At 40.6% G+C, this 23,969-nt stretch overlaps 3 protein-coding genes and 1 long non-coding RNA gene across 5 annotated transcripts in view; 2 read left to right on the forward strand and 2 right to left on the reverse strand.

Annotated features, from left to right (window-relative positions):
* Nucleotides 1–3,121, forward strand: part of LOC125889458 (neprilysin-like) — a 38,561-nt gene extending 35,440 nt beyond the window's left edge. For both annotated transcript variants that reach the window (XM_049577486.1, XM_049577487.1), the window contains exon 23: nt 155–3,121. In XM_049577486.1, the coding sequence (XP_049433443.1) occupies nt 155–254 (100 nt within the window). In that variant the 3' untranslated portion in view covers nt 255–3,121. The remainder of the gene's footprint in view (nt 1–154) is intronic.
* Nucleotides 3,122–12,049: 8,928 nt separating this feature from the next.
* On the reverse strand, nt 12,050–12,545 carry LOC125888561 (sarcoplasmic/endoplasmic reticulum calcium ATPase regulator DWORF-like). The gene is made up of 3 exons (XM_049575964.1): nt 12,533–12,545; nt 12,325–12,416; nt 12,050–12,085 (listed from the first exon to the last, which is right to left on the reverse strand). Exons 1-3 carry the CDS (start codon nt 12,543–12,545, stop codon nt 12,050–12,052), a joined length of 141 nt encoding a protein of 46 aa, XP_049431921.1.
* A 103-nt stretch (nt 12,546–12,648) lies between these two features.
* Nucleotides 12,649–14,150, reverse strand: LOC125889463 (uncharacterized). The gene is made up of 3 exons (XR_007449455.1): nt 14,086–14,150; nt 13,585–13,685; nt 12,649–12,721 (listed from the first exon to the last, which is right to left on the reverse strand). It is a non-coding gene; the product is annotated as an uncharacterized LOC125889463 (long non-coding RNA).
* A 2,774-nt stretch (nt 14,151–16,924) lies between these two features.
* Nucleotides 16,925–22,319, forward strand: LOC125889462 (extracellular calcium-sensing receptor-like). Its single transcript, XM_049577491.1, has 11 exons — nt 16,925–17,061; nt 17,202–17,493; nt 18,035–18,277; nt 18,413–18,508; nt 18,631–18,931; nt 19,098–19,270; nt 19,356–19,586; nt 19,706–19,829; nt 20,697–20,890; nt 21,096–21,374; nt 21,891–22,319. Exons 1-11 carry the CDS (start codon nt 16,928–16,930, stop codon nt 22,317–22,319), a joined length of 2,496 nt encoding a protein of 831 aa, XP_049433448.1. The 5' UTR covers nt 16,925–16,927.
* Nucleotides 22,320–23,969: the final 1,650 nt, after the last annotated feature.

The raw sequence follows: 23,969 nt of genomic DNA on the forward strand, positions 1-23,969 counted from the left end.
TACAGTAATCAGCCACATGAGTCAAAGGGCAGGGAACACATCACAGTATTAGCTAACATTTTAAAGCCTTGATAAAATGACGTTTCAATTTCAAGTAACCTTCTAACACAGCAGCTTTGACCCCAACCAACAATCTCCTCTTTATACGTTACAGGGTACTGGGCTCCCTTCAGAATTTCCCAGAATTTGCCAAAGCATTCAACTGCAACAAGAGCAGCAACATGGTCCCTGACAACATCTGCCGTGTGTGGTGATCCACAGACCTCTGGGATGGGGACTGTTCTGAAGTGGGTCGTCCCTGTCTCCTTGCAGTACCTCTCCCCTCTGACTGTTGGAGCACTCGTGGGGGGCTACAGGGAAGTGGAAACTCCCCTTAGCTCTTTACTGGATGGACCAGGGCTGGTGGACTGACACTGCAGTATCCACTTCCTCCGAGGAAAACAGTGGACTGTACCCTCGCGGACAGACGGAGCACTGTCTCTCCAACTCTGATACTGTAGTTCATTCAATCAGCCAGATTATTCTGCTATTCACTGGATACAATCACTCCTAGTGTTTTTATTTTTTCCTCTCAATTTTCATCCTGTTTTACTCATCAGTTGTGAGTCTGCCAATGTATGTGTATGTGTGAGTGCGTGTGTGTTTGAGTGTGAGAGAGAAAGTGTGGTTCAGTCAAAATACTGTACAAGTTGTTGGCAAGAGAGGGGCAGACAGACAAATGTGCAAATCCACTGGCATATGAATACACCACCCACTCACACTCATACACATGTAACAGGGCTGAACCACTGTACTGTATGTGGGACTGAGCTGTATGCCTCTCATAAAACCTCAGCTGGTTTCAGCCTCCATCTACAGTATGTACTGATACACTCTACAATGTATTCATAATGTACTCTTTGTTAATACGTAGAAATTGATTAGGTAAATTATTACAGAAAATCAGAATTTATTTTGCTGAATAGACCAGTAAGTATTAAACTGTAATCACATATTACACAATACAGTTCTATCTTTAATAATAAAGACTTAACTGCAGTTGACAGGCAGCTGCCGCTCATTAGCAGTATGTCAAATAAACCAAAATATATATATTTTTTTGCCTTTAAGACGACAGCTGGTCATGAGTCATTGAGCTGACAATCGAGTCACCAGATCCTTTTTATACATTCACCGAGCCTCCTGTGTGTTTCTGCAAAGATGTTTGTCACTATGTGTTTTCCAGTCTTTTTAAAGGGAAACTTTGACTATTTTAAACCAGCTCTGTGTCATCACAGTGTGTGCAGATGAGTCCAGAGCACTATGCTGGTCAAAGCTGGTTGAACTTCAGCAAATTTCCCCTGATCGCTGCCTACTCTTTGTCAAGCAAATTAGTATGCCTTACATGATCTGTTGTGCTGCTGTGTCTGAGAGGATGATGTGTATTTGCAGGAGAACAAAGGATCAGAAAATGCATCATTAAAGCGATAGTCTGACTTTTTCAAAAATCACTTAATTACTTTCTTGCGGTGAGTTAGGTGAAAAGATCAATACCACTCTCTTGTCTTTATACAGCTGGCAGCAGGCTAGCTTAGCTTGGCATAAAGACTGGAAACAGCCAGCCTGGCTCTGTCCAAAGGTAAAAGAAAAAGTGCCTGCAAACATCTCTAAAGTTCACTAGTAACTTTGTTACTTCTCGTTTGTTTCATCAGTGCAAAAAACGAAGTGGAGGACATGTCTACCTGAATACATGTGGAGCCCACGGTATATAATGAGGCATTATGACACTGTCAGACATCCTACAAACTCTTGTGCAAGTGGCATAGGAGCAACAGGGCTCCTATGTAGGGGGCTCCACCTGTATTAAATAAAGAAGTGTTACAATACTGTAACCTTCACTCTGTCTCACACATCTCACATGTTGGGTACAGTGGGTGGAGCCCAATAAATGAACACCCTGCCGCGATATAACATCTGCCTAGCCACACTGATCCTAACCTGCTAAAGGTTAGTGGGCAAAAGGATGTCTGATGGCGTCACATGCCTCCTTATATGTGTATGCATGCTTATGATTGGAGGAGAGTACTGCTCATAGAGTACAGTAGATGGCGTGTGAGATACAATAACAAGCTGTGTTTCTGCATGGTGTTATGTGCCAGACGATTTCTTGGCTTGGAGCAGTAACTTTGTGGAGTCTCCGCCAGCTGCCTGGTAACCTAATTATGACAAGTCTTCAGGACTTGAAGTCTTTCCCCTTTCATTTCACTGTTGATTAAACAAACATATAACAGATTAATTAGTTAGCTTTAAATGTGCTGGTCGGCAGATTTTGTCTTTCCTTTGGACAAAGCCTGCCAGCCTGTTACCCCTGTTTCCTGTTTCTGTATACTAAGCCAAGTTGTATTCATAATTAACACACTGGTATGAGTGGAACCAATATTCTCAACAAACTCCCGGCAAGAAAGTGAATATTTAAGAAATTTAAGAATCTATTTAAGAAAGGTGCAGCGATTTCTCCATTTGATCTTGGTTTCGTCACATGAAGTGTGCCATATTACCCATCTTTTTTTTCTTTCTTTTTTTAATAACTTTTACACATTGAAGTCAGTTGACAGACAATATAACTGAGCTTTCGAAGGATTTTTCTATTTTAGACTGTGAGTCTTTGCTGGAACTTTTGAACTTTTCAACATTGCATGCATTTATCTGAATGCAGGGGGTATCACGTCAGTGGATAAAAGTATAATTTTCCTGGTTTTGAATGACTTTATTTTCTACTACAAAGTTTAGCTGAAGCTGTAACACAAGGTTGTTAATTGTGGAAATTTTGCCTTTGCCTATGCCAATGAATGACACGCCATGATCATGGAGACTACTTCTTCAGACAGTTCACAACACCCTCCATGTCCAGTCCACATTGCTGTTTCCCTGTACTCTGTTCTTCGCATTGTTTGTGCAAGTTTCCTGTCCCTCTGTCACTGTCGCTCACTCCCTCAGGCTTTCTTTCTCTCTGCCTCTCTCTCACACTCCACCTGTAGAAAGACAGATATACCTCAGTTGCCTGTATTTAGATACTTTATTATAATGACTGATAATCATCTTGAGGAGCATTTTTTCTTTCAAAATAAATCTTTAAATAACATGCTGAGCCTGCAGGTGACTTGTCCTACAAGGTTTGTTTGTGCATGTGTTGTGTTAGCATCTAAATCTGGTTCCTATTTCAATACAAGCTCTTAAATCTGACACAAAGACAAATAACACTACACCTTAAGCATTGGTGCTTATTTGTGGCTTATTTTTCCAAATGTGAAATGTTCTTTTAATGTCGGAGTTAAGCTATGCACTGCATAGCAAAGTGTACAGAACATCTTGGTACTGCTGACTTGACTTAATGCTTTTTCTTCTTTTTCTCTGGACCTCAGAGGCTTTACATATAGAAATCTCATACATCAAAGCAGAAATTCTGCAACATTTTTCCTTTAGTCCTTTACCTCAAGTGCTGTCTGCAATGTTCTTAAAGAAGGTTAAGCTATAGAGAGATATTTCCACATTCTGCTTCACTCATACAGTAGCAACTGACTTAAGGAGACTATTAGGAATATGGGGGTTTAGTTTTATTTTGTAATTTCCACAGAGACAGGAAAAAGAAGAGAGAAAAAAAAACCTAAAAGTTAATTTAAATGCAGCATTAGTGCAAACTCTTTCCCCACTAATTGGAGCTCTATGCATTAGGGGAGCAGGGGCTAATGTATGAAGTTAGTCAAAGCCACGATGCAAACAAATGAATGTGCAATATCTTTATGGCTGCTCCCAAGCTGCCTACTGGTAAATATACCCTGTACTGCAATGAACCAGCTAGCACATTTCCTGGCGCAGGAAAAGCTTGTACCTAAGGCTGAAACTGGAGAGGCAGTCAGGGATGTGCAGGGAATAAGAAAAAATACACATCAAGAAGTTCAGAGGTTACAGTGAGAGCCAAAGAGAATTATAACATATGGGATGCGTCCACCATATTCCTAGCCCCCATGATACCTTGCGTGAATTATGGGCATGACTTCTGGCGCTGCACCAAAACCTGTTTTCCAGTGGTAATGGTACCTAACGGTATGTCAATCCTCTTCTTCTCGAGCAACTGGGTAATAAAAGGTGAAACACACTATCTATCACACATCAGACAGGATAACATGATATTACCTCTGTCATCTCTGACAGCCATCTCAGAGCATTGGTTGTTTTCCTTTTTTAATAAACATGTTAGCAATTAGCTTGCCTTCCTATGTTCGCATATTGTTAAATTTACAGAGCCCCAGCTAGCTTATGCTAAACATCTACTCTTAAAAGATGACTTATGATTTCTTACCACTAAGAAACAGACATTAACACATTCGGCAAATATTTAACATAATTCTGTATTCATTTTAGCTCCATGTAAAGTACATAAAAGTGATGTTTACCAGCTAATACTCCGCTTGTCTCCTTAACAGCGGTGTGGTAAGATAAATAACTTTAGGCACCTATTTTATATGAAATGAAAGAGGTACAGTAAATTGATAACACATTTAGCGTAGATGACTAAACACATAATTTAAGGCAGTGGTTCTGAACTGGTCCAGCCACGGGGTCCATATTTCACCTTAGTCATAAGTTCAAGTTCCACAGAGAATGAACGAGTGAATAAAATCTGTACCATATCGTTGAGCTACTTTGCTGTCTCCGTTAAGTAGCTGTCTGTTATTCACTCACTCTACAGCAGGGAGCAACACTTCAAAATAAAAACTCTGTGCTGGAAAATTCACTGTACTTCAAAATGAAGTGTGTCTTTTACAAACGTGACACATTGGCGAATCACTTGCGGTCCATTCACTATGAAGCTGTGACCCACTTTTGGACTGCGACCCACCAGTTGGGAACCACTGATTTAAGGTATGCTTTTTAGTTTATTGTATAGTGTATTGTATTTCTAATTTAGGTTGAGAATGCAGTCAGACAGGGAGGGGTAGATGTCATGCACAGACATTGAGTGAGAGACCTGTCATAGTGTCATTCTCTTCTACAATTTCTGATTTAATTGTCCTCATTTCCCATACTGATTCAGTGTGGAATGGTGCACTTCATTTTTTTCATACGGGACAATCCGGTATTAACATTGTATAGTATGGGTGGCATCCAGAGAAATTTTTTGTGATCAATTTTTTTTTCCTTTATTCAAGAAATCTTTATACAAAAAGGAGAAGAGAAAATGAGAACAAACATGTCATAAAATTAAAAGCAGATACACTGGCAAGTAGCACATAAAATAATCAGCAAGATCAAATAAACAGAAAATAATAATGAAATCCTTGAAAATAATCAACAACTTAAACTAAATCTGAAATCATATAAATAAACCCTCCCACCCACCCACCCCCTACCTCAGGGACCTGGACGGCATCCAGAGAAATTTCAAAACAAGAACATTATTAGAAAAATTAAATATGTACTAATAAAAAAATCCCCTAGCTTTTTTTCTCCTGTTTTTTTTTAATAATAATTTTGTAAATCTATTGTTGTTGGGTTTGGTTTTTTTTTTGCAATTTTTGGGATATTCTTTCCAAGTTGCTCATTGCATTTTTTCCCATGTTTTTGAAAGAAGTCGCACCATTTTGGTCAAGATTCAAAAATGTACATACTTGAGAACTGTGTCTGAAGGCAGCACAAGAAAAATGATGTCGCTTCAAGTTTGAAAAAAAAAAAAATTGAAGGCAAATTCATTTAGAAAAGAACCACTGTTAGTCAACAAGATTAGCCACTGAGACTAACTACAGATAGTCAATGCAACAACTTCTAATTTCTCACCACAAGTTTTACCTTGAATAAGATGGATAGGGCAGGGGTGCTAAGTAGGAGCACCAGAAATATGGCCAAGCTTTGGCCAAAATATGGGCAACACATTCAAATTCACAAAATTAAATTCAAATTTATTCTTGTCTTCATTTTTAATACATTATGAAAACAATATAGAAATTCAAAACAATTTGGCTTATGCAATATAGTAAAAAAAAAAAAAAAGAGAAATGTAAATCCTCTAGCTTTGATTGTTGGAGCAGACCGAAAGCATTTTTTAGGTTTTACTCCACATTCCACAAAATGTCACCAACATGGCACGGGAAAGACTGGCTTTAAAATTAATCATCTGCAAACTGGCTTTCTCAAAACTTTCCCAAATGTTCATTTGGTCACTTATTCTGTATACTTTATTTCAAGTACTATAAGTATAAAAACAATCCAGTGTGACTGCATGTGAATGCATGTCTGCCTCTGAGACTCATTCAAGTATTGACTTCAGCTGAATATCAGTTTCAATTGCTTATTTATTTCCTGGCTTCCCCTTTTGCTTTTGGTGACTGGTAGCACTTAGATAACTGAAGTTTCACACCACCCACTTTCCTCGTGCTCTCACCCTCCCTGTCATTAGCAGCTAAGCTCGCTATCATCACAGCTAACATTACAACACCTCAGCATGTTCCTGGGAGGCCGAACAGAGTGTTTTGCACTTTGTACACTATAGACAGCTGGGGTTTTAACCTGAAGTAACATAGAGCAAAGGAGATGTTTGGATCTTTTAAACGCTAGAAGAATGATAAACACGACTTGACTGAAAAGATATTTGCCAGTGGAAAAAACTTAATTAACACCTTTGCACTTTGAGCCTTCAATCTCGAAGGCAGCTTTTAGAAAGTCACTCATGTCAGACCTTCTTTTGTTTTTGCTCTCAATACAATGTTCTGCTCCCCTCTGTTGCCCTCTGGTCATAAAACGACTCAGTTTTCCTTCATGTGCCCTTTGGGCGACCCTAACAGTGGGTCCAGTGGTATGTGTGTGTGTGTATGTGTGGGGGCGGGCATTCAGCCTCTGGAATGCTTGTCAGTGTGTGTGTGGCAGTGCTTGGGGCAGTGTGTGGTGTCTGAGGTGTATGAAAGGGGAGTACGACACAGTTATATGCCTATGTGTGAACGCGCACCACATGCACGACTTAGAGAACAAAAGTAAACATGTGCTAACACACTCAGACACGAGCAAATAACGTATTAGGATCATAAGTGAGATAGTGACAAGGTAGGTAATTAGAGTGGGCACCGTGCGATCACACACTTGATTTGAAAAGAGCTCTTATTGTGAAGTGCACTCTCACTGTGCTGTCTTTGTTAAAGGCCACTGATATCCAACCATTCTGATTTTAGAGAGGCTGAATTTGCTGTGAAATGTTTTAATTGCCTTAGTACCAGCACACTTTCAGGCACTATTATGAAAGAAAAAGAACTGTTCTGCCCGAAGTCCATTTGAATATCTCACTATGTTTGGCACTCTTGATTTAATGCATAAATTTAGTAACATCTTCCATTTAAAAGCAAGTTGCTTTTACTTAGTGAGTGCACAGGCAGAAAAAGAAAACAGTGGCCTACACTCCTTAATGCGTCTTTGTTGAGCTGTTTCAAGAATTCATGTATCTGAAATAAGTGACATACTGTGCATTAAAATGTTGATATAACCTCAAGCACCACAGTGATCCTCAAATAATCAATATTTACAGTAAAAATGATGGAAATTGACAGTGAAACATCGGCTGATTCAAAATATAAATATTACAGTCATGACTAATGATGAATGACATCTAAAAATAACAAGTTACATTTGATCTTTCTCAGATTTTCTCAGATTACATAGCAAATATCTCCTGCTTGAGCCGTCACAAGGGTATATGCGCTCACTCCATAATTAATGTAAAACAGTGACATCCTGTGGTTGTTGAACATATCCTCGCATCCAGCTGAATCTGTGGTGATTAACTTAAGAGAAGAACAAAAGTTTACTTACATCAAAAAGACAGCATCCAATTTATTTCAAGTATCGCAGAATAATGTGTGTGTTCAAATAGCAAACAAATACCATCTGTTCATTTCTGCACTGACTCTAATTTCTTCTTACCAGGTCAAGCTGCATGCTGGCTTTCTACTGCACATTTCAAGACGCAGGTACAGACAGCTCACTGACACCATTAATAATTTAGCAACCTGGAGAAAGCCATTCATGCTTTTTCTTCTCCTCACGTTTTGACCAGGCTGCAGCAGTGCACTTACCTTTTCCTTTCCAACTTCTCCAACCCCCACAACAAAGAAACATTAATTCCTCAAACCCCAATAATTCAAGCTTTTATCTAAGAGTTTTATACGTTGTTAAGTAGCTTTAATGAATCAAAACATTTGTGTAGAAACCCAATCATGATTGAGGGTATTGTACAGTTACTGAGCCTGCTGCCACTGAAGTAACCATTGATCCTCTGTTAGCAGCAGACAGGTGAAAGATCAGTTTCATTACTTTTACATCTTAAAGCAGTCAGTGACACTGTAGACTATGCAATTCTAATTAACTGCTTCAAGTTCAGGACTGGCATGAAGGTCACAGCACTTAATTGGTTCGGCCGATTTAAGGCTTTTTTTTTTCTGTCACAATGGGAAATGCCACTTCGTCTTTGACATGCAGTACTCTGCAGAGCTACTTTGGGTTACAGGCTTATTTTTGCTCTCCATTTTGATGCTCTTGTTAGACCAAATAATCCATAAGCTCAACATCGGCAGCATCTTGCATCATTACACCCTGGTGATACACAGATACAGCTGGCTGAAATCATGACTCACTCTTAAAGCATATCATAGGGGCATAAACTGCCAGATGTTTGGGGTAAAAAAAAAAGTCTTCTTAAGACAGAGACAGGCAATCTTTCCTCTCCAGTTTTTAATGATCGGGGAAAAAAAAGCCTTTGGGACTTTAATCTCCTGACCTCTTCACTAGCTCACGTAGCCTTTTTGTGGTTACACAACAAATCACATCACTCAAATTGTGGCTTTTGGTATCTGGATTTATTTTAAGGTTTTATTGATTTCTTTTAAAGCGCAGTTGGATCTGGCCTTGAGCTACTGTTATAACCAACTTGAGAACTCCCTGTGAGTCAGGAAAGAGCATCACATTCACATGTGAGGCCCTTTTTGTGGTTCCGACAAGTTTAAGACCAAAGAAGGTCTCTCTTTACCCTCAACCCCCCTGGGATTTGAATCGACCTGCCGTAGGCCAAGTGGTTGCAATGCCAAGTCTACACCACTGGTATAGCTAATACAGGTACTGTTACCAAAATTATTTTAAAGGCAAATTATGCATTGTCAGTTACTATTTGTGAACATGCATGCTTTCCAGCAACAGTGAAAGTAAAAGCCAACCCCAGATTCACTCTTGTTTGGCATTTTGCCTCGCTATTTTTGCGTTTCTTTTATTTTATTTTTTTTCTTCTGCGCTGTGTCGGACGCCTGCTGCTTATGGTCTGGCACCTGGCTGCTACCTTTTTATAAAGAGGGGGGGATTAGATGGGTCTAACAAACACTAACCTTCACCTGGGAAGCAATTTTCGCATTCTGTAAGACTCTAAAGCCAAATTCTGGTCTTTTTTGTAAACCTAACCACGTGCTTTTGTTGCCTAAACCCAACCATGTGTTTGTTGTTGAAGGAAAAGAAAATGTCAAATGGCGTTGCTGTACCGATGTGCACACACAGTGTATTTTGAAAGAAGACAATGCATGTAACAAGCAGAACCTGACAACCAACGCACCCAAGGTATCTTTCACGTTGTATCTGGATGTGGAAGGTCCATGACTACACGTCGGTATGTGACAAGGTCGGAGTGAAAATGTAAAAATAAAAAATAAGAGAATACTGGAAGAGAGCAGAGTCTCTGCAGAGAGATATACAGCCACACACTTCTACTGGGTCATAAGTGACAACTGAGAGGGATTACTTCTGTGCGTTGTTTTAGAGGAAAATCCTGCTGATTACATCTTTAAACTTTCATGACTAAAACAGTTTAACGAGCAGTAATTGTGCACACATTCCATGTATAATTATTCATTAATTGTGTGGTTGTTTAGCACATAGTCTCATCTTAGTATAGAACATCTGTCACCTTTGGGTCCTAATCACATGTTTTCCATTACACCATTTCATTGTGTGAGCAGTTCGGATATAAACGTGACATTTAAATAGTAGACACAAAGTGTTAATGTACCACACCTGGAAGACATCTTATTCATCAGCATGTGGTGTGCCTGCATAATGATCTGTTCTGAGGACAGTAATGCCAGTTTGAGGCTGGGAGCGCGGGAGCTGGGAGGGGTGTGTGTCTTGACGAGTGGCAGCGAGAGAAACTGTTTTGCTGTTGTTGAAGTAAACAGATTGGGCATGTTAACAGCCCAAACACATAATTATTCTGCCAGTTACAAACAACCTGATGCTTCTGAATTACTAGTGTGTGTGGTTGTTTCATACAAGCTTTAGTGTGCATGTGTATGAGTGAGAGTGACTGTATCTGTTAACATGTTTGCCTGCATAGACATGAGTATGCAAGTGTTCTTCACATGTGTTTCTCCTAACCATGGCATTGCTGTGGTACAGAAAGTTTCCATCTCAACCTCATTACACTGTCGAACTGATGTTTGCATGTGGTGCACATGTTCAACATGACACCAAGTATACAGCATTATTTGGCCCGTGCAGCCTCATAAGGCTGACACCTCCGGCTTACTGGAAAGTGGATGTGGCTCAACCTGCAGTAACAACCAGACAATCTAATTCCCTGTTATTAAATGCAGACTTGAAAATGCTCTTTAAAGCTGACAACGCTACTATTTCAGATTTGGAGGCTCAGTTGTAATGGCAAGTTATGAGCTGATATGTCAGGCAAGCATTAGTTTGCTTTGAGCTGGAATCCAAGTACTGAAATGTTTGAGGCTGAGCTTAATTCGGCTTCAATCTTGAGTTCCTTAATGTGCCAAAAGTAAAACAGTTCATCAAGGGCTTACATTTGATAAAACAAATTATGAGCAAAAAGTCCCCCTGGGCCGTCTCTGCACATAACAATTAAAAGTGTTTAAGAAAGTGCAGCTCCCCACCTAATTTTCTTTCCATTGTTTTTCTCTTCACATCCTATGAGAGTGAGGGACTACTCCAAATAAAAAAAAGACAGACTTGTGGTAGCCATGGCAACGACATTGCCAGTCCTAACACCCAATATTTTTGATGCCCAGCAGTGTGACATGAATACACAGAGGACACAAATATGCAAACACACAGACACACACACACACTCAGGTAGAGCCATCCCTCATTGTACTACCCAGTAGTTACAAAACACTGTCGGCTTTTTCTACTTTATCTCTGAAAGGCTCTGCTGAGTGAAGTGCAGCAGTCTGAACACACAAAAACTGGAATGTATCACATCTGACATTGTTCATAGAAAACTGTGGGTGTTGTCACTATGACATCTATTTGAGGGTACAGTTAATGGATTTCAATCTGTGAGGTCTAAAAGAGTTATAAATGACAGTATGATGCATTAATTCAAAGGGGAGAAAACCACAGAAATGTGTTTATTTGATTAATCCATAACATGACAGACAATTATTCATATCAAAGGAAACTTCACCGCTAGATATCATTATCACTGGACCATGGCAGATATCCATTGCAATCCATTGCTCACTTTTATAACAGTATTCCCGCGTCTGTCAAAACAGCTGCCAGAATGTATCTTAAAGAAAATTAATATCAAAATATAGAGATGAACTTTTCGTCCCTGTGTCCCCTGGAAGAACTTAATTCAGTGGTGAATTCAATTTCTTCCTCGCGCTCCTTTTTTCTGCCAAAAAAAAACAAAATTAAAAATCATTAGTAAAACAAACACAAAGGCTGAAGCTGCAGTTAATTTAAAAAAATTAGCAGTTTCAGCATGCTAACATGCTCAAAAAGAGCTAACATGCTGACGTTTAGTAAGTACAATATTTACCATTTTCACCATCATAGTTTAGCCTGTTAGCATGCATTGCTGAGTAGCGCTAAACATAAAGTAAAGCTATGGCTAATGGGAATGTCATTTTGACTCGATGCTAAATGAAAAAGTAAGGGATTATCAAAGGTATTACAATTCATCCTGAGGGAGACGTAAATGCCTGTACCAATTTCATGGCAATCCATCCAGTTGTCAAAAAATTTACTCAGAACCACAACTATCAACCTTGTAGTAGCGCTAGAGGAAAAGTCAGGGGATTACCGAGAATCGGAGGAACATAAATGTCTATACTAATTTTCATGTCAATCCATCCATCTCTCCCTATTGTTAAAATATTTCAGTCTGGATCAATGTGGTGGACCAGCAGACAGTCTGACAGGCTGACATTGCCATCGCCAGAGCCACATGTAAAGGACACACCTATTGGTAAACTGATACATACATGCATATGATACTTTAAAGACAGAATCATGTACCCAAACAAAAATGAAGACAAAGTAGACAACTGCTGTGCAGCCAATGATCCATCCTACCATCAGCAGGACAGGGAAAAGTTTGTGGGACGAAGCTGAGAGACAAATATAGAAACAATAACAAGTTGTTGGTAGGGTATGGAAAGATATATTGAATTAAACTCTGCATCAGTTTTTGCCTCATATTGTGTGTGGAATATGCATTTCTTACCTCTCTTGGACATGGCACTTCTCTCTGCTCTAATCTCTTTGTTGTGATAGGTGCAACGCCAGGCTCCATGCTGTGAAGAGTTGACGTCGGCATCCGGCAGGGAAGGGTGGAACAAATCTGGGGGACTTGGATTTAAATCCATCTTTAGCCCTTCCTTGGTCCCATCTAACTCTAGCCTGTTCGCCTCTCCTCAAAATTCACAAAAAGCGTATTTTACTGACAGACACATTTTGCCCCTCATCTTTTGGAGGTGAGGCCATTCCCATCACATCCTCTGTGGACCTGGTCCCAGCTGTGCTGGGCCCTGTGCTCCTCTTCCTGTATCCCCCTGGAGGAGCTGCTGCAGCTGGGGCTAACAACTTTGTGTCCCGAGGGTAAACACTTCTTCAGATAGGTGAATACTATGGGTCAATATCAGGAGCTACAGCAAAAAACAAAGCCAAACAAAAATCTCCAACACATTAATGAACAGCATCTGCTCAAAATTCAGTTTTAAGAGGGCAATGCTTGTGTGAATTTTGACTTGGTTGTATTTATGAAAGCCCCTGTCCAGCTCTGTACTTACTGCAGTGGAAACTATGCACATGCTTTAAAGAAATAATTATTTGCTCATTTTTGCTAAGAGTTTGATAAGATCGATTACACTCTCATGTGTGTAGGATACAGCGAGATAGCTTAGCATAAAGACAGGGGGAAAACCAACACTTCTAAATTAATATGTTGCTGTATATCTTGTATAATACGTATTAAAAACAGTGCAAGTGTAAAAATGTCAACGGCTTTATTGGTTCTGGGCTGAGAGCTTTGACCTCTTGTCTTCTTTCCTTCCACTTTCTGCTGATTGCCTGGAAACTTGTTCATTCATTCATTTTCAGCAATCACTTATCCTGTTGGGGGTCGCAGGGTGCTGGATTCTATCCCAGCTGACATTGGGTGAGAGGCAGGGTACACCCTGGACAGGTCACCAGACTATCACAGGGCTGACACATAGAGACAGACAACCATTCACACTCACATTCACACCTACGGCAATGTTAGGGACATCAATTTACCTGAACGTCTTTGCATTGTGGGAGGAAGCTGGAGTACCCGGAGAAAACCCACGTTGACACCACGAGAACACGCAAACTCTGCAGAGAAGGTCTCCCCCACCCTGGGGTGAGGCGAATATGATAACCACTGCCCCACCATGCCACCCTGGAAACTTGTAATAGAGCTAAAACTTTGTTTTTTGTGCAGATTAAACAAATGAGATATGACATGTTAGTCAGTGAGGTTTAACAGTACTGGGAAAAGGATGTTGGTGCCTTAGAAAAGAGACAGGGTAGTTGTTTCCCCCTTTTAGGTTTTGTGCTAAGATGCATGTAAGATAAGCTGAATAGCTGTGAGCTGCAGCTTTAAAATTTCCAAAATGTCAAACTATTTCTTTAAAGGTGCAACATGTAATGCCTGGCCATTGTGTTATCACTAACGTCACTGAAGGTACATTCCGCTAAAAGGCCAATTTTACATGTTACCAGTCTAAAAGAAATGTTGCGAGTTCAGCATCAAACCTCATCTCTTTACTCGTCAAAAGCTGTGTCTAGGAAAGCCGCATCAATGTTTAATCTTGTTTTGCTTCTGTTTTTCTTTGCTGCTGGACGTGGTTTCCGACCAGAGTGGGTGGCTGAGATGGCGATAAAGGTCGCTTGGCAAGTGCTTCAGCTATCTTTGCGTTTACTGTGCTACTAACCAGGGGCAGTACCTTCAACCTATCAATGTGATTGACGAGCCCTTGGGGTAGCTCTAGTTCTTTGTTTTCTTATGTTGGACTGAGGGCAGACTGGATGCTACAGTGACTCACGCTCACCTCTCGGGGTACAAGTAATATCATATGTAAGGCTGATGCTAGCTAGTTAGGATGCTCATTTCAGTAAATATATCTGCAACACAATTCATAGATTCATTCATTCATTTCTGTAACTGCTTATCCTGGTAGGGGTTGCTGGTGAGCTAGAGACTATCTCAGCTGACGCTGGGCGAGAGGCAGGGTACACCCTAGACAGTTCACCAGACTGTCACAGGGCTGACAAGTAGAGACAGACAACCATTCACACTCACATTCACACTAGTGATGTGATGTTCGTGAACGAGCCGAATCTTTGAACTGGCTCTTTGAAGTGACTGAGTGAACCGGCTCTTTAGAGTGAACGAGCCAGTTCCTAATTTATTTGTTTTTTTTTGCTTTAATTTACTCTGTTTCCATTAATTTCAAATTATTTGATCCAGAACAAATTGAGAGAGAGACTAGTTTGTGAGGGAGAAAGACAGTGCAGCCGCTCACTCGTTTACGTCAAAGAGCCGATTCAAAGACTCGGCTCTTTCGCGAAAGTCACATCACTAGTCCAGGGTGACAGTTAAAAGACAAACATTAAACGGACTAGTACCAAACTTTATATCTGCGAAGTCTATTGTGGGTCCAAGTTACAATATCCAAATCATGTGATGCGATAAATCAGTAATGCGATTCATCGTTAAACCCACTAACACCCTCCGCCCCACACACACAGCAAAAAAAAAAACATAAAACAAACAAAAAAAAAACCGAACGAACAAACCGCATCTTTGAACTGGCTCTTCAAAGTGAATGATAGCCAAATAACCGGCTCTCACAAGTGAACGAGAAATCCCATCATTAATTCATACCTATTTAGACTCACCAATTAACCTGCATGTCTTTGGACTGTGGGAGGAAGCCGGAGTACCTGGAGAAAACCCACACTGACACGAGGAGAACATGCAAACTCCACATAGAAGGACTCCCACACCCTGGAGGTCAAACCAGGAACCCTCTTGCTGTGAGGCAACAATGCTAACCACTCCACTACTGTGCCACAATACTTTTTCAAAAATTTCTTCTTCACATTTTGTTGATAACGGCCATTTTTCAAATAAATATCTGGCCATATCTTACAAATTGAACTTTTAAAGGCAAAGGGGGGCATAGGAGAGGAGAGGAGAGGAGAGGAGAGGAGAGGAGAGGAGTGGAGCAATAATTACTGGAGACATTTTAAGAAGCAACAAAATCTGAAGGAGGAGAGCAGAGGAAGAGAGAGATCAGATGGTCTAGAGAATGCAGGAAGAATGAGAGGACAGGAAGAAAGAGAGAAGGGAGAAGAGAGGGCACTCATGGTGTAATTGGATGAACACTTGTCACTGACAGGGCCTACTCCTGAAAATGACAGCTCTCTCCCTCTAACCCCTCTCATCTTTTATAGACCACTCTAATCTATTCCTCCTGCTAATTGAACATCACACAAGCATACTCATATATAGCACCTCATTAGTATGGGGAAATTCAAGAAGATATGGGTGAAATTTATTACATGATCCCATGGAATTGCCCAACCTCTGCTATAACTGGAGCGTGCGGTTTTTGATCACCATCAAATATTCAACATTTACTCAGGTGGTTTGTATGATCTTCCAAGAATAATGACATTAATGAGGAAAAAGCTGTAGCTTATACCAAAAGCTACAGTATCTCACGTTACCAAATCCCATACCTTGCAATGTTAACAAAAGAGAAAAATAATTCATGTATTCACTCTGTGATTTGGATCTGCTCCAAAATTAAATGGGTTTTTCTTTGGCCTATGTCTCGCCTTTCAACAAGTTTCACGAAAATCAGGGGTTTTTTTCTGCTGTCCTTCTGACAAACACACAAACAAACAGAATTGAAAACATAACCTTCTTGGCGGACGTAATAAGGGAAAGTACAATTGCATCATCTATTTTGAAACTGTTATCCTGGGCAATCTGAATGAACACACCAGGGTTTTGCTCCATTACTGTGTTAGCTCCAAATTACTGTACCCTCTATTCTCTCCCTACAATAACAAACTAATTTTCTCCTACTGCTAAGACACAATCTGATCCACCTCCCATGTGGCGATGATTTCAGTATATCAAATGCATTGTCCTCCTCTTTCTTCCTTTGGTGTGGCAACAAATAACTTGTGAACACTGCTGCTCAAGTAAGCATCCATGCCTGTTACAGAGTTCTGGTTTGGTATTTTGAGGAGAAACTAGAATAAGACACTGAATTTGTTGTATGACTTTTAGACTGACCTCTGTTCCATCAACATCAGAAAGAATATTTGATATAAAGGTCACAAATTCTCTCCACAGGATGTCATGTTTTTTTGGCTCTCGATACACTCATCACTTTTCTCTGGCTGTATTAATATGCTGTGTCTCTTGTGTTAACTAATAAATGCTATTCATATTTATGTCCTTCATTTGGATTTCCCTTGCTGCTCTGCTATCTTCCAAGTGATGCATATCTGTGCGCTGCTCCTCTGCTGCCTCGTTGGGATTATCCATGGGGTTTATGGAGGGGAGCCCTGCCAGCTGATGGTAAAGTCTATTCTAGGTAGCGTTTATCAGGCAGGAGATGTAGTGATTGGGGGTCTGTTCCCTGTTCATGTGAAGGCACCGCAGCCTGAGCTGGATTTTCGAAGTGAGAAGGTTAATGCTTCCTGTGAAATGTAAGGTTCTGACAAATGAAATATTTTCTTTTCATGAAAAGCTGAACTAAGTCTGTGTTTAATACACTCTGTCATCATATCTCCCGATTTCTGATTTTCATCTTTCCTGCTGTTATTTTCCTGTGTCTCACCTGCTGCAGTTTTAACCAGCGAGCTTATCGCTGGCTTCAGGCTATGATTTTTGCTGTGGAGGAAATTAACAGTAACCCAGACCTCCTGCCGAACTTCACCCTCGGCTATCTGGCAGCTGATACTTGCCTTGCAGAGAGAACCACTCTGTTAGCAGCCATGGCTATGATAACTGGACAGGAAGTTCATTTGGCAAACTCAGAATGTGGATCTGTGCCTACAGTGCCAGTTATTGTTGGCGATGCACGCTCTTCAGCCTCGATTGTTGTGGCAAACACCCTTGGGGTGTTTGATGTACCCATGGTGAGGATAACTGATGTTCTGCAAACATAATGATGATTCATGTGCTTGTTGGTTCTGTTGCAAAGTATTTCTCATCCTGATTACAGTACCATATGTCTCTGTTCTTGTCTTGTATGTTTGTGTTTGGGCTGCACAGTGTTACACTGCTGCCTCACAGGCAAAACCTCATGAGTTCAAACCCCAATAGGTCTAACGTCAGCCCTCTGTGTTCAGTTTGCTAGTCCTCTCTGTGTTCACATGGGCTTCTTATGGTTGCTTCTGTTGTCTTCCAGATTGAAAACATGCATGTTAGGTATTAGATATGCTTCCACAATTCCCTTTGACAAAAGCACAGCCTTCAAAAATTGAAGCTGATTCATTATTCTTGCACAGTAGCTCCTAACTGCTCCTAAATAGTTAAGATGGGGTCAAATGCAGAGGATAATGTTCCTCTCTGGTACAACTTGAATATAACTCCACTCTTGTGCCTATTTCTTTCCTGTTTTTTTTTTTATATCTTTGTCCATCTGTTTGTTAAAATAACCACTCTTATTCTTCACAGGTGAGCTACTTAGCCTCCTGTGTGTGTTTGAGTGATAACAGAAGGTACCCGCTGTTCTTCCGCACAATGCCCAGCGATGCTGCACAAGCTTGGGCCATGGCTGAACTGCTGCACCTAATGGGGTGGACTTGGGTGGGGCTGGTGTCTGCGGATGATGATTATGGCAGATTTGGGATGCAAATGTTAATGGATGCACTCAGGGGAACTGAGGTGTGTGTTGCTTACCATGAAGTGATTCCAAAGGTACTGTAGTGCCTCATATTGAAAGTGTCAGTATACACCCCCCTCCTTTCTTTCTCATTCTCTGCCTTGCAGTAATGTCTCTTTCTTACCACCTGCAGCTCTTTGATACTTAATGTATCTCTTTTTCATTCCAAGGACTATCCAAAGATGACAATGCAGAGGATTGTTGAAACCATCCAGAAATCCACTGCCAGAGCCGTGGTAACATTTCTCATAGACCAGGATGCCAAGGTATTTTATTCACTAAAGATCAAACCTTTTATGTTCATAGTATTTAGACAGACAAATATTATGGAGACTAGATGCATCCACCTAGGTATGTGACACACCTTTGCTTCCTATCTCTTTGTCAGGCTTTGTTTGAGGAAGTAGTCCACCAGAATGTGACGGATAAGCAGTGGATTGCTAATGAGGCTTGGGTTACGTATAGCACTGTCTCCATCCCTCGCAACATTCCTTCATTGGCTGGGACCATAGGATTTGCTCTGCGAAAGGCCGATATCCCTGGAGTGGGAGCCTTTCTGGCTCGCTTAAATCCCAGCCTGAGTTCACCTGAGTCTGACCCTTTTATGAAGGAGCTCTGGGAAACACTGTTTGGATGCTCTCTTAGTGCTGGCCTGGGAGAGACTTTATGTTCAGGCTCAGAGGTCATAGGTGAACACATAATTTGATGGATGGAAACAAAGGGGAAGATCTTTTTAATCGCTGGAAACTGAATTCTTGAAAAACTTCAATAGCTTTGTTTAATTACATTTGCAATGTCAGTGACATTATTGTTGATTTATTGACTTATCTATTCTCTGTCATGAGTCACTTATAGGCATTGGGGAGAGCTTGTACACAGATGTGTCCCAGCTACGAATCACATATAATGTCTACAAGGCTGTGTACGCTATTGCTCACGCAATAAAAAATATGCTGGCCTGTGAACCTGGAGGAGGTCCCTTCCTGCAAGGCCAGTGTCCTGACATCCGGAGGCTGCAGCCTGTACAAGTAGATAAAATTCTACTATCTCTAGATGCCAAAAATGTTACCATTATCAGCGATCATGTGAAACATCCCTTTTTTTCTCTCTCAGATAGCCCACTACCTACGAGAAGTGAACTTCACAACACCTTTGAAAGAATGGATGAACTTTGACGAGAACGGGGACCCACCTGCCTCATATGACATTATCAACTGGCATGTGACACCTCAGGGAACAATAGAGTTCGTCACTGTTGGCCATTTTGTGTCAACCCAAGGATCAGATGGTCAGTTTCACATTGACATGGACAAATTAATGTGGGGAGGACACAGCAGACATAAGGTGTCTGTTTTTGCTGCTCTTTCTTTTATGATAATCTCTGTTTTAATCACTCAAAAACCATCTCTGTGGCTGAATTCTCAGAATATGATGAAATATTATTATTGATTGCCTGATTCTAGGTTCCTGTGTCTGTGTGCAGCAATCCGTGTCTTCCTGGTACAAGAAAAGCTGTGCAGAAAGGGAAACCTGTGTGCTGCTTTGACTGTCTGCCATGTGCTGAGGGAGAAATCAGCAACCAGACAGGTCATTTTCAGGGTTCATTTTATAATGTATTTGTTTGTAAAAAAAAAAAAAATAACAAAAAAATCAATGAACATATTAGTTACTGAATAAATGACTTTTCCCAGTGCATGTAAGCAATCAGGGAGGTTGCCTATTAATGACCCAAGCTTATTTAACTCTTAACTCTTAAATAAAAGCTATGACTCAACTTAAATGTACTATTCAGGATTAATTAAAGATAATGGCAATACCTTCAGATCACAGATGGATTACTGAATGGGTATATGGGGCACAGGCCCAGGGGCCCAAGGGCCCAAGGTCTCAGAGGAATCCTGAACCAGAGCCTCTGTTTGAAGTGATTTTAACATTTTTTTTTGTTGGTAAGACAATCAAATGACTACAAAGCAATACAAAATGACAGCAAGGAGACAAGAGTTGCAAAGAGACACAAACAGTTACAGAGTTGCATAATGCACAAAGCGATGTTAGAAACTACAAAGTAATGCAAACAAGAACTAAGACACTCAAAACAACTACAAAATGATGCTAAACACACCCAAGGACATTCAAAATGACCACAAGGAGACACAAAACAACTACAAAGAGACACATAATAACTAGAAAGAGACACAAACTGGCTAAAGAGAGAAACAAAATTACAACAAAGAGACTCAAAACACCTACAAAGAGACACAAAATGACGATGAAATGAGGCTACAAAGATGCAAAACAAATATGAATAGGCTCAAAATGGCGACCACCAAGAGGGCTGTGGGGCTTTTACATGTCTGTGCTCTGGGGCTCATTGTGTCATAGTTCGTCTATGCATCAGATTTATCTGTGGAAAACAATTATAACACATCTGCTTTCTCTCTCTGTCTGTCTTAGGATCACTGGAGTGTATTAGGTGTCCTGATCGCTTTTGGTCCAACTCAAACCACACAGTGTGCATTCCCCAGCAGGTGGATTTCCTTTCGTACAATGACACCATGGGAATCGTCCTCTCCGTCATCTCAGCCGTCGGGGCAACACTGACAGCTGCCACATTTGCCACCTTCCTTTACTACCGACACACACCTTTGGTAAAGTATTGCACTGTCCCACATGATGCCGAATTGCATTTTAAGAGTATTACATTGTAGTTTCATCATACTGTGAGAATAATGCAGTAATGATATTGCAGCCTCCTGATCCATTAACATCAAAATAAAAAAAAGGCCATATCCAATACCATGGTGTAATTTATCCCTATGTCTCCTTACTTTAAAATCCCTCTCCTGCTTTAAGGTGCGAGCCAACAACTCAGAGGTGAGCTTCATGCTCCTGCTATCACTCAAGTTGTGCTTTTTATGTTCCCTGGCTTTCATTGGACGACCAGTGGCTTGGTCCTGCATGCTAAGACATACACTGTTTGGAATCAGCTTTGTTTTGTGTGTCTCCTGTCTGCTGAGCCGCACCGTGGTGGTCCTGGTGGCCTTTCGTTCCACGTTGCCGGGGGAGAACCTGATGCGTTATGTGGGTCCTGCTCAACAGCGGTTGGGCATCTCCATCTGCACCCTGGTACAGGTGATTCTGTGTTTAACTGATAACAGTTTTGTGAGTGGCTGCGGCTTAGGAGGTAAATTGGTTTGTCCACTAAATGGAAGATTGGGGTTTCGATCCCTAGCTCCTCCTAGTTCAGCAAGATATTGCAAGATCCCCAATTTGCCATCAGTGTTTGAGTGCGAGTGAATGGTTAACTGAGTACAAAGTAGCAGGTGGAACCTTGTACTGTAGCCCTGACCACCAGTGTGTAAATGGGTGCTTAGAGTGGTGGTTGGAAGACTGGAGAGGCACTTTACAAGTGAAAGTCAACTTTCCATGTTATTCACTGGGGAATTATGTGTGCCGCATACACATACATATATTTCTCACATATCATACCTCTCCGTATGAGGACAAGGTCAGTTATACAAATAGAGATTCAGTGTCCTGCAGGTTACAAACTGCTCTTTCCTAATACGATGTCTGCTTTAGTTTTCATTGTCTTTGCATTCTAAACAAATCTCCCTCTTCATTTCCCACCGAACCTCATTCTCCTAGGTGCTGATCTGTGTGCTGTGGCTGACCCTGGCTCCTCCTCAGCCTGCAGAAAGAGACATCATGGACCACTGGGGACCCAAGATCATTCTTGAATGTGCGATTGGCTCTGTGGTGGGCTTCTCATTGGTTCTGGGCTACATTGGCCTGCTGGCCTGTCTCAGCCTCCTCTTGGCCTTTCTAGCAAGAAAACTCCCAGACAACTTTAATGAGGCCAAATTGATCACCTTCAGCATGCTGATCTTCTGTACTGTCTGGGTGGCCTTTGTGCCCGCCTACATTAGCTCTCCTGGGAAGTACACTGTCGCAGTGGAGATTTTTGCCATCCTGGCTTCAAGTTATGGCCTTCTGTTCTGTATCTTTGCCCCAAAGTGTTTTATTATTCTTCTGAGGCCTGAGAGAAACACTAAAAAACAAGTGATGGCCAGATAGTACCAACGCCTCAGGGTCAAGAGATGTAGGCATAAAAGAAAAATGAAAATAAAAACAGAATTGGCATCAATTTTTGAAAACTGTATGGCATCTATTATGACTCATGCAACAACAACAACAAAAAGAAAGAAGCAATGAATAAATAAATATTCTTGAAATTAATAATCTTCATTGTTATTAATATTTAAATATTGTCTCTTTTTCTGTAGCCTACATAATTTAATCTAAGCTTTTAAACACTGCAGCTGGATGTTGTTGCAAAATATCTGCATTTGTATTTCTGCATAAACAGAAAGAAACATTTCATCATGCTATCATCTCATGACAGCCCATCAGAGGCATTAACTCATCAGACAGTGACTGTGTGAGTGTTTGTGTTGCACACTGTGATAATTGTTTGCTCTCACAGATACTATTCCTTGTGTGAAACTCTGCAGCGCTGTCTCGCGATTGCATTCTGTCAACACATTTCTTATCTGTCCTCCCATTTTAGAACACCCAAACATGGATCTGGCGCCTAATTAGATTAGCATAGTGACTCATACTATATCAAAAAGAAGCCATCATCACTCTGGCTACTTCAATTTCAGAGGAATTTTAAGACCTTCACATCATTTGTTGCCCTATATAATGTAGACAGCCACATGGACCCTGGTGAATGGTGCTATTGTGGCAGAGACCATTAGTTTTGGCTGCAGTTTCTATGGTGCCCATCTCCTCTGTGATACTGGCTCTCACTGCATAATAGGTAAAAGAAAACAGGAGAAAAAGCTATCTGAAAGAGTACGTTTAAAGAATGAAAAATTACTGAAACCTCAAATTCTGTTAAAAGACACGGCATCATAATGAAAGGACATTTTAGGTCGAGGTATAAATCTGTGCAAGACATGATTCATTCACTCAATTTTGCACCCTTACATAATGATTATGCAAAGTCACCTTACTCCTTCAAAACCATTTTCTGCCCTGCTGTGTCTATGCAGTCACTGGTGCATTTATATAAAGTAGAGAAGGTAGCAGAAATACTATGCCTCGTTATAAAATGCAATAGCCCTACATCTGCACTAAATGGCTCCAAATCAACTTTTTTGCAGGCAATTTGAGCTATTGATTCAACTGTATGGTAAGTTTTGAAGTCGTTTGAAGGGTTCACACAGATATTCAGTTATTTGTATGTTGCCTTAGTGGCCATTTTAAAATACCCAAGGCCACTTAGTCTGCAAAGTGTCCAAGTTTTGACTCGTGTTTCAGCTCCTGTATGTGAAGACCAGAAATAATCATGAGGCAAGAAAAACTTGAATATGGTTTATTTAAATTAGAGAAACGGTGGGTGAAGTCCTTCCAAGTTAACTCTTGTCCAGCCCACTATCAACTTGATGCCTTATTCCTATATGCTCTCACTTAAAACACAGAACTACAGACACTGCTAACACAGAAATAATAGTAACTATAAACATATCCATGGCATAGTCCACTACTATACACTATTCAAATACAAGGAGAATGTTGTGTAAACTTAGATAACATCAAATCCAATATAATATGTCATAATATATTATGATGATAATGTCATATGCCTAATATTGGTATTGGTCTAGCTGTGCATATGTTTCTCTTTTGCTGATAAGTTTCCATTTTATTTTGCATGTC

Source organism: Epinephelus fuscoguttatus, linkage group LG5 (genome assembly GCF_011397635.1).
Source record: "Epinephelus fuscoguttatus linkage group LG5, E.fuscoguttatus.final_Chr_v1".
NCBI lineage: Eukaryota > Metazoa > Chordata > Actinopteri > Perciformes > Serranidae > Epinephelus > Epinephelus fuscoguttatus.

What these genes read in the sequence shown, in the direction of transcription:
- LOC125889462 (XM_049577491.1), top strand. Translation starts at nt 16,928, where the DNA reads ATGGTAAAGTCTATTCTAGGTAGCGTTTATCAGGCAGGAGATGTAGTG. An exon ending in TTCAGGCTCAGAGGTCATAG is followed by an intron (nt 18,932 to 19,097) that starts GTGAACACATAA and finishes AGTCACTTATAG; the next exon opens with GCATTGGGGAGAGCTTGTAC. An exon ending in ACTACCGACACACACCTTTG is followed by an intron (nt 20,891 to 21,095) that starts GTAAAGTATTGC and finishes TCCTGCTTTAAG; the next exon opens with GTGCGAGCCAACAACTCAGA.
- LOC125888561 (XM_049575964.1), bottom strand. An exon ending in TTGTCTTCATTTTTGTTTGG is followed by an intron (nt 12,086 to 12,324) that starts GTACATGATTCT and finishes CTTTTCCTCTAG; the next exon opens with CGCTACTACAAGGTTGATAG.